The sequence below is a fragment of the Argiope bruennichi genome, chromosome 5, assembly GCF_947563725.1.
Source record: "Argiope bruennichi chromosome 5, qqArgBrue1.1, whole genome shotgun sequence".
NCBI lineage: Eukaryota > Metazoa > Arthropoda > Arachnida > Araneae > Araneidae > Argiope > Argiope bruennichi.
The window spans coordinates 102,745,140-102,756,046 of NC_079155.1; the positions used below are offsets into that span (position 1 = coordinate 102,745,140).

The 10,907-nt window shown below is 30.4% G+C and overlaps 1 protein-coding gene across 1 annotated transcript; it reads left to right on the forward strand.

Annotated features, from left to right (window-relative positions):
* The first annotated feature begins 6,428 nt into the window (after window positions 1-6,428).
* Window positions 6,429-8,656, forward strand: LOC129969151 (ADP-ribosylation factor-like protein 4C). The gene has a single exon (XM_056083577.1). The coding sequence runs from the start codon at window positions 7,913-7,915 to the stop codon at window positions 8,519-8,521; it is 609 nt and encodes a 202-aa protein (XP_055939552.1). The 5' UTR covers window positions 6,429-7,912; the 3' UTR covers window positions 8,522-8,656.
* The last annotated feature ends 2,251 nt before the right edge of the window (window positions 8,657-10,907 follow it).

The window sequence follows — 10,907 nt, forward strand, 5'->3', positions numbered from 1 at the left end:
CTATTTATGCTCAGTTTACTTCTTTTACAACATTGTTACATTTTACATAGAAAAGTATTACGTTTCGGTCATTCACTTCTTCCCTTCTTTGTTTTTTATGTAAATCACAGTTTGTTTACTTTTTTATTGCATTGTCGCATTCTACATAGAGAAACATATTCGCATTGGTCATTCATTTCTTTCTTTTCTAAAAATTACAATTTGTTTATTTGAAATTAATTTTTATGTCTTCACTTTGAAGCTAAAAGTCGAAAGGATAATAAATAGGCCGGGGAAGCCTTGGTAGGATGTTGGGTTCCCTTGGGTTGGGAGTTCGAGTCTCGACTGCCGCAGACACTCCGTGTACATGGTAGCTAGTGAATATATAAATCTGATCTGTCGTAGCTACAAAGTCCTCCAAATCGAGACAACATCGCTAAGGGTACTGGATCAGAGGTCATCGTTCTCTGACTCAGGTCTATATTACGATCAGTGGATCAGTGGATGAGTGAATGAAATGTATGCACGAAGTCTGCCCCGTGAAAAGGGCCGTGACGCATGAGTAGCTAAGTCATAATCTTGGCTCTAGATGGCGCTACTGAAACAAAAGACTCTAAACATGAGCCTAAAATCGCTGAACTAGTCAACGGGCTTGTTTATGACAAGTGCCATAAGCAACAACAAGAGCAGGATAATAAATAAAAGCTCTTAATCATATTACTGATGATCAACTCGGAAATGCTGAGAGTATGACTGTAATTCTTACAGTCATATGCATAAATAAGATTCAGATTAGTGAGATGCTAAAAAGCATTAAGAGGTATAAAGTATTTGATACCAACTGATGTAGGTATCTGACGTAGTCAACTTTATAGACACCAAATAAGGTAGGTATCAATAAAGTGAAGTAATCTTGAACAACCCTGGACAATTCTTATTAATTATTATTTATTCTGTAGTGAAAATATTTTCCAAATTTGAACCAAAAGCACTGAATTATCCTAATTTAGGGTTTAATAGCTAATGTTAAAAATATTAGTGAGAAAGATTTTAATAATTTAATTAAAAGAGGTTCTCATAATATGCACGACCTAGTTCACAAGTTGTTTAAATCCACACCCGAAGGGTTCTAGTTGTTACATCAAAATGTTATGTGTTTTACTGTAGTTTTTGACATACTAACAACGATATAACATTGTCTTCCATTTTTATTTTGCTTTAGTTTTATTACATCTCTATAATCATTATCTCCCTACTCTTCCCCTTCTAAATTACATTCAATGAAGTTTAGTAAATTTTACAATTTTAACATTCATTTGTCAAACTCTAAGAGGGACCGCGATGGCCTGGTTGTAAGGTCTCGGCTTCGGAACCGCAAGGCTACAGGCCCGAGACCCGATTCCACCGAAGAACCGTTGCGCAAGCGAGCCTGATGCACGCCAAATCCGTAGGGGCCAAACGTCCTCCCGCGTGTGTGGTGTGGAAGTTTGGAGAGGGGGTGCCAGCTCAGGTGTCGTTCTCGTCATCTCACCGCAGCTCAAAATTACGAGGTCCGTGGCAAAAATAGCCTTAATGTTGCTTTGAAACGGGACGTTAATATAACTAAACTAAACTGTACTTGTTAAACTCTAAAATTCCTTGAAAAAAATAATATTCATTAGAAAAAAAAGCGATTAAAATTTTAGTTACAAATACTAAAAAATGAAAGAAAAAAATAACAAAGACAACGCAATAACACAATAATATTAGTGTTTCATTTAATTGCAATATACCATTAGACTAAAAAAACATTGATGTTAATATTATAAAAACAAAATAATTCAGACTTAGTAACTTTTATTTGCACAATCCATTGCTTAGTAGAACAACAAAAAAAGTAATAATAATAATTTCTTAGCAAGAAAAGGAAGGGGAAAATAATTGATTCATTCGATTCATTTTTACCTATGTCATATCTCGAAAAAAAAATCTTGAAATAAATTATAAATTTATCCTCAGCAATAGAATGTACACAATAATATTTATCTTGGTTCATCTCAGTTTCACTCAAATCTTTTAAAATTTGTCACTTGTAAACGAAATCTAAGGTATTTTTTTTTACAAGAAAATAAAATTAAAAAATATCATTTAATAAAATTAATTTATATACGAGTATTAACAATCGAAGAATTGCAATCCAAAGTCTAATCCCTTTTTATAGCTCCGTTAAAACTTTCTGCTATTCATAAAACGATTTTTCAAACCGAACCACTTTTTTTCCACTGAAAGCAAAAAAAAGTAAGCGATCAAGTGAGAGCAATTTCGTTCCATGGGTCCCTTCTGATACTAGATTTATCGTCTGTCGTCCCTAGAGTTTCCGAAAGCAGCAGCTCAGTGAAATAACGATGCAGGCGATTGAATTCCAAATCATTTTGTTTGAGTCGGATACCAGAAGGGACTCAGAGCAATCGAAGTTTTTTTATTTTTATTTTTTTTATTCGCTCAAAAAATAAATAAAAATCGTCTGATTTCTCCAGATGGGGAGAAGGGAGGGTGAGGATGCAGAGGATTGTTCTAATCAGGACGGGAATAGTCTGGAGCATCCCGATGCCGTCCGGAACACCTCCTCAGCTGATCGGGTCCTCGGTTTGCGGCTCGGGAGCCATGATTAATCACCATGGTGATGTGACGTCACGAGACTCACTCATGCAGCAGTCTGGTAGGACTAGGATTTGGCGGATTATCGCCTTTTTTTGGAAATGAGCTAAATTGGTTTATTAATAATGAGGCCAAATTGTTCTCAAAATTCGTTTCCAAAAAGAGGAATTGTTTTTCTAAAATATATACCAGATATTCCCTATTCTATAAATTTATTTGAAAGTTTTAGAGTAAGGGATTATACATTATGCTATCAGCGCATTCATCATTAAATATTTTCAGGAAATCAGAATCCATGCATATCCAAATCTGTTAGTTAATCAGGTTTTCAGGTTGTATAACATATCCGCCGATTATATAGTTCAATTTTAAAAATATTCGAGCATAAAAATGCACACATTTTCGTAACTTCTTACTTTTATTGTTCATTTGCCAAATTTGATTTTACAGAAGAATGAAGTATTTTATAATAGCTGGTACCCGGCGCGTTGCAGCAGCAGAAGAAACAATTTTGGAAATATCGTTTGAAATTCAAAATAGCTGACAACAAACATCCTGTGTAGGTAGGTGACTGTTCATTAATGAGAAGAAAAAAAATTGCGCATGCACTAAATATTTTTGATTTCATTTCTTTGACATAGATTGGCATCAATCATAATAATTTTTTATATATATATGTGCGATTAAAAATGATACTTGATAAAAGGATAATATTTTTCTTATATTTTATCATTCTTATAATATTTATTTTTTTAGAACTTATTTTTTGGCAAGTAGGGAGAAAATGCTTTTTAATCTACCTACTATCAATTCCCTCACATCTTAGACTCTAGGTATCTGCCTAGTCTTACTATTTCGAATCCGCCACTAATTTTGTTCTGTTTGTATCAGGTGTCTGGAATCCATTCTGTACAAAATTTATTCTTTTGAAAAAAAATATTTTTTTTTTTGTCTAAAATAAATATTTCGAATTAGAATATTTAATAAATATTTCGAATGAGGACAATATTTTTTCAATTCTGAAATTTATGTATCAAACTCTATCTATATATTGCTATAAGTAAAACTATATTAATTTTGTAAAATCGTATAAGTCATGGGACCATCAAAATTTGAATCTCAGAAATACGTAACTAAGAAAATTATTAAGACTATGGTATGGGTAAAACTCCAATTCAAATTTTAAATAAGCATTCATCTCGGCGGATCATTTGGTTTCCAAACCGCAATTATTGTCAACAGTGACGGATTTTTGATTAGACAGTAGGGCTGTGCGATTATCGAACTTCTTCATCGCGATATATCGTCCAACACATATCGATATTTTTCAATATATCGTGATATTATTATTAGAATATTTATAGCTATATAAGTTATAAATAGCATCTCTTGGCGTATTGACTGATCAGAACGACTCCAAATAAAAGGAAATTTCAATTTATGCCATAAAAATATTTGCTTTCTTTCGAATAAAAATAGTTGGGAAAATAATTGTGTTAAAACCCCTTTACTAAAGTGTGTCAATACCAAAGCAATGTCTGCATGTTACAATTTATAACATTACATTTTTCTCTATAATAATTTCTAAAATTTTACTCTTTTTACTGTTGGCTTAAAAAAAATCAGTTTCTTTTCATTTTTCACAAAAAAAAAAAAAAGAAAGCGACATAATAATCCCTTTAACAAGTAAAATCAAGCAGTTTTAATAAATCATGAATTCAAAATTTGATGTCTTGAAAAACGAATTATAGCTTCTTGAAAAACGAATTAGGGCTTCTTTTTTTATGCGAGTGCGTTTGAGTATGAAAATGCGAGTTGCGAATACAATTGTGTGTTTAATTTGAATTAATACTTTTTGCTTTTATTTCTAAAGATGAATATTTAGCGATTAAACAAAGGATAGTCAACAACTTTCTGATAACCGCAATTATTTTTCCATAATGGCATCATTCAGTTAGGGCACAAAAAACAATCTATTCCAATATGACATGATTAAAACAAGTTTTTTTATGTATATATTAGAAAATGACAGCATTTATAGAAATATTAACAAAAATTATGTATGAAGGTGAAAAATAATAAAGCGCAACAAAAATAAACACCAATCGATAACCAAAACGAAATCGAAAGCTCAAATTAATTGCTCCGTAAGTTCGTAACTGATTTGATAAATTGATTTATTTCCCTATTTGTCAAGTAAATAAGGTTATGCAGAAATTTAATGAAGACTTAACCAATGCAGGTTGCCACCCATTACCGGGTACTGCAGTACCTCGTATGTATAGGTATCAAAATTAAGAAATGGTGAGAAAAATAGAAAGTGGGCCCATTTTTGAACACTTTTGCTCTTTTCTGTGATATAATTAAACGTATCAAACGATATAAAGAGAGAAAAAAGGAAAATGTATCACATATTGACTTGAATGATGAAATGCTTCTAAAATTGTAAGAGTTTTGTTTATCAAATGATGTTTAAAGATATTTCGCAACGGAATATATCAAATCTAAGTTGAATAAAATATTTACTTGACATTTTTTGCAACCATTTATCCCAGATATCCATCTAGTCACTAAAGGAGGTTTAAATTATTTAAAGATAATAAAAGTATAATTTTAAATGAAAAACAATAAAACATAAAGTATAAAAGTTAAAAAAAATGTTAAAATGTAAAATTTACGTATTAAAATTATTAAAAAATATAAAATTTTTAATGACAATATCATTAAAAAAAATAAAGCTGGAATGTCAGTTTTGTTTAGTTATATTAATGTCTCGTTTCAAAGCAACACTAAGCCTATTTTGGGACTGACCTCGTAATTTTGAACCGCGGTCAGATAAAGAGGGCACATATATGCTGAAACCCCCTTCTACAAACTTCCACACCGTACCAGCTGCGGACTTTTTGACCCTGACAGATTTAGCGAGCACCGGTTCTTCGGAGGAATCGGGTCACAAACCTAAAACCCTCCGGTTCTGAAACTGGAATCTTACGACCAGGCTCCAGGATTTTAAGAGAAACGTGATACGAGGAGGAAAGCTATCAAAGAAACCAAAATGCGTTTTAGGATTAAAAAAATAATATCATGTTTCTAATAATATTTTAGAGAATAAAATAAATAAAAATGATATTCCACGATTTTAATTTCAGTCATGTATTTATTTAATCCTACATCTCACAATGAATCAAATTAATAAGACTGCAATCTTTGAATTTTTTTCAAGTAATTTCATAAAAACATTTTCGCTTAATATTTTTTGATTTGCCGAAGGAATGTTGAAAAATTATTAAAGTAAACAGATTAATTAATATTTTTAAGTAAATGATTTCATTAAAAAAATAGATAAAGTTTAAACATTCCAGTTATTTTTCCGGCATTCTTACATTCATTTATAAGGATTTTTTCCAACTTAAATAGTAAACAAAAATCGTGCAGTTTAGAATTAAAAGTAGTCTTTAAAAAATTTCTTCCACTTAATATTTATCCAAAACTTTTAAAATGGAAAATCTGCAATGAATTTTCCAAATGGAATTGGTAAGAAAATTAAACGAAAATAAAATCTTTCGTTTTTACTGCATTTTAGCATTAATTTATACCTTACATTTGTTAAACTTTCTATAAAAAATCTTACAGTATTGGATTAAAAGGAGACTTAAAAATATCTTTCATTTAATATTATTGAGGCTCTGTGCGAGACCATTTGGCGACTGCGTTTTGGCGCTGCGTCGACAAACCGATCGGCAACCCTTTCGAGACGGGCAGCCAGCAATGTCTGGAACGATCAAATCTATGTTTTCCCGTCGTCGGGACGATATTCCGGAATTTGCCCCGAAAAATCCTAATTTCTGTCACAACGGAACATCACTCAGCGCTGCTTTTTTATTTTCCTCCCTAGGGAGTATCTGCCTTCTTTTGACCTTGATTTTTGCCTGCTCCAGAGATATTTTGATGAAGTGAACATTCGAATTCGGTTTTGTCTAAATTCGACAACATATGGATGGAATGAAGCTGAGTTGCAGGTGGTAGAAGGTGGCAATTAATCACGAAGTCGTCGACAGATTCCATTCGCAGACGTTTAAATCTGACGGCGCAGCCGTGAATCTTGGATTCGTGCATGGATTTAAATTAGTTTGGTGAGAAAAATGGCGACTAAAATCAGATTGAAGCTAAATATATGATAAAATTTATAACACTCTTGACGGACAATTGTTTTTGAAATCGCAGATGCTCTTGTGAAATCCGGTTGAAAGATTTAAAATAATTCAAACTCGAAAATGTATTTGAAATTTTTTGCAAACTTTAGCTGATAAAAAGCACATACATAAAAAGAAAAAAAAATTAAATTTTAGAATTTATCACGATTAATGTAGTTTCCTCTCCTAATTAAGAATTTGTGTCAACTAGAACATATAAAGGAAGTTTGTTGTTTTATGAAAGTAACAAACAAAAGCGATTCATTGCGAAACATGATAAAAATAAAATAAAATGACGAGTCCAAAATCAAATCGAAAATCAACAAAAGGGTCAATAAACGTAATTTTTAGCGCACTGTGAGGGTTTGTAGAATATACATCCGCTGTTTGAATTAACGCTTCGTTTGTTATGTGAAGAGTTCCTTCTATTTGTATGTCCGGTTCGCACAGAGAACGGCAGAAATAAATAAAAAAAAATCAACATCAGCTTCATCAACGTCATTCACACGATAACAAACCTCACACACTGCAATGCTATTTCAAAGAGACTGGAGTAAAGAACTTTGTGCCTAATTGTCATTACTAGAATTTTATGTTTCAGAACATCTCGGACTCATTTTAGATTAAATTCATTTAGTCTTAACAATTTCATGACGATTGCTACATCAAAGATCGAGCAATTTTCAAAGTTCATTAAGTTGAATGTGTTACTGGAGATTGGATAATTTTAATAATTTTAAAGGTGCCAACTTGTCGCAAATATTTCGTCATTGTATTTTAGAGATAATCTATAAAATCAGAAAATTTATAAAAAAAACATTGACTTTAAAAAAATTGGCTGATGAACAACCGCTATCTCTTGTAACGTACAAGTTGATATTTCTTATGGTTATCAAGTTTTGCTTTAGAATTTTCTTTTCTTAAGAATTGAAATATATTGACAACATTTTCATTTTTCCTGAAGCAATTTTCAAATATTTTGTAAGAATTGCTATCTATCATCCATTATGAATCTGCGGATTTCTATGGTCACTGAAAACTTCCAACTATCTTATGTAACCGAAATGAGGACAGAGTAAGTTGCCACTTCCATTTTACAAAAGATGGGATCCACTGTTGGAAAAGGAGCCTCGCTGCTGGAAAGCCTTCCGCCCAATCAAAGCCTTCACGTAGTTATGCTTGGTTTGGACTCCGCTGGCAAAACTACAGCACTGTACAGACTGAAATTCGACCAGTACCTCAACACTGTGCCGACGATAGGCTTCAACTGTGAGAAGATCAAAGGTACCACAGGCAAAGCCAAGGGAACCAGTTTCCTGATCTGGGACGTTGGTGGTCAGGATAAGTTGAGACCTCTTTGGAGATCGTACACCAGGTGCACGGATGGGATCGTCTTTGTCCTGGACAGTGTGGATGATGAGAGGTTAGAAGAAGCTAGGATGGAATTGGTCCGCATGGCTAAGGCGCCAGAGAACTTAGGGGTACCAATTCTGGTGTTGGCCAATAAACAAGATCTGCCTGGAGCAAAGGACCCTTTTGAAATTGAGAAAATTCTGGGTCTCGGTTCTGAACTGGGACCAGGACATCTATGGCATGTTCAGCCTGCTTGTGCAATTATCGGAGATGGACTAGAAGAAGGATTGGAAATTCTTTACGAAATGATTCTGAAAAGGAGACGCCAATTGAAGCAGGCCAAAAAGAAGTATACTTAAGTGATTGATTCTTTTGTTATTTATATGTTTACCTCTTGCTACCATGGGTTAGAATTTGTGTTTTTATCAGGATTGTTCTGGAATAACTAATAGAAATTGTAAGTATGAATACCAAATTCACTTCTGAAGATTATTGACAGCATTTTTTTTTACGAAATCTATATCATTCAATTCATTTTAAAGTATAAATTAATTAAGATTGAATAAATCAGAATATAATTTCTAACATTAATGACACAGAAAAGTGTTTTAGTTATTTTAACTGAAACCATAATTCATTTTCTAATAAAATGATAAATTTATAAATTCCTGTCAATATAATTAATTCTATGATTTATTAAATTCTATATTAGTATATTAAAAAGTTTTTATGACTTTAAATTGTGAAAAATTTTAACAAATTTATTCCTAGAATTTAATTAATGAATTGATTTTGAATTCTCTTCACTAAATCAAACAATTAATTCTAATACAAATGAAAAATTGTTATTAATTATTATTCAAATACGAAATTTCTTCATAACTTCTTCATGGTGTTTATTATGAAATCTGAATCAATGCAATTAAAAATACTCCTTTATACTCACGTTATCGGTTTTTAAGTTGCTATTTATGTTTGAATAATTTTTATTTTATTCCGTCCATTTTTTTCCGTCCTACCTTACTTTCCACTCTTTGCATGCCTTGGATTCTACATTCAAAGATTCGTAGTTAAAATTATGCAGATATCTTCCCTTTTTGAACCATTTCAAATATTATATAATACTATATTTTTTTAAGTTAACAATTTATTTTGATATTTTAAATGCAAATTAAACTAGATAAATAGGTACAATTATTTCTAATTTTTTAAAATTAGAATATATACATTTAAATTACTATTTTTTATGCTATTATAAAGTTTTGAAGATTTTAAATTTTCTTTTGCATTTTAATTATACAAATTTAATTTTATAATTGTTTAAGTTGTATTTTAATTGTGATCATTTAAAAAATAATGTTTCTTAAGACAAAAATTTCATTTATTTTTTAAAAAAATATTCTATGCTCCCTTTTCTTGACTAATTTTTATTGCTAGCGTTTAATTATATTTCTAAACGAACATTGTCATTACATTATATTATGTTTTGGTTTAATGAGCGAGCTTCTATTGTATTTGATACTTTTGTGACATTCCGTTTTTGCATTTATTTGATAATGCTTAATTTCTCGACAAAACACAAATTCTTATTCCTATGGTAGTATCGTGTCCAGAGTGAATTCACTGCCTAAATATTTACCGTAACCAAATGTTCTGTTGAAGTCCACGATCAGTATTATCAGGAGAATCAGGCATCACTGGAAAGTTCTTCCTGTGTGCTATTCCATGGCATGAAAAAAATGGCCAAATAAGAAGTTCCGATTGAATTCAGAATGTGATTTATATTTGTCACAAGAACATAATTACTAGAATATATTTAAAAACATATATAAAATATATCTTCACAAAGTTATATTTTTATTCGTAATTCGGATACGAGCTCTTCTGCTTAATGAAACTGTTTTATAAAAGTGTACAGTAAAAAGTATATGTCAAGAACTGTTCAGTATCTTATTATTGTATAATAAATGTAATTTTATTAATGTTAATGAATTATTGAGGTTACTATTATAATTTTTCGTCTTAATAAAACTAAGCTGAATTTTTTTGTCTGAATTAATTATATTTAATGAACATATAGATTTAATGAGAGAATCTATATAATGTAGCTTAATAAATTTAGAAAATGAACTGCTTATATGAGAAAAATAATTAGATAAATTCAAGTTAATATTATATAATCTAACTATAAATTAAATATAAAATGTAAAATGTTATTCTAAAAGAAATGAATGAAATATAATTAATTCAGTTTAGATTACTTGATTATAATTTCTCTACTAATTTGATGGGATTTAATTTATTAGTCCTTTCTTTTGTATACCAAAATAATCTATGGAATTTTTAGTATCTTCCATATCTTCTAAGCCAAATCATACATAAAATTTGCAAATTAATTTGTTTACTATATCTAATATTTTAATCTTAAATTGAATGCTACTGTATTCAGTATTTTTTTATACTAAAGAAATTGTATGTGTTTTCGTTAGAAAAAATATATTATTAATTTTGTTCCAGTACACTATTAATATAAAACGTAACTTTTATGAAATTTGCTATATGATACAGAATGTGCTGTATTATATATAATTTACAAAAAAATAAATAAATAAAAACGCGAGAAATCATAATTTCTAATACTGATCATCAAAATTCTAAAATTTATAAAATGTTACTGGGTAAGAATTTATGTAATTGAAAAACTACGTAAGATTTCAAAAACAGGTTAACAAAATGAATTTAACT

What these genes read in the sequence shown, in the direction of transcription:
- LOC129969151 (XM_056083577.1), top strand. Translation starts at nt 7,913, where the DNA reads ATGGGATCCACTGTTGGAAAAGGAGCCTCGCTGCTGGAAAGCCTTCCG.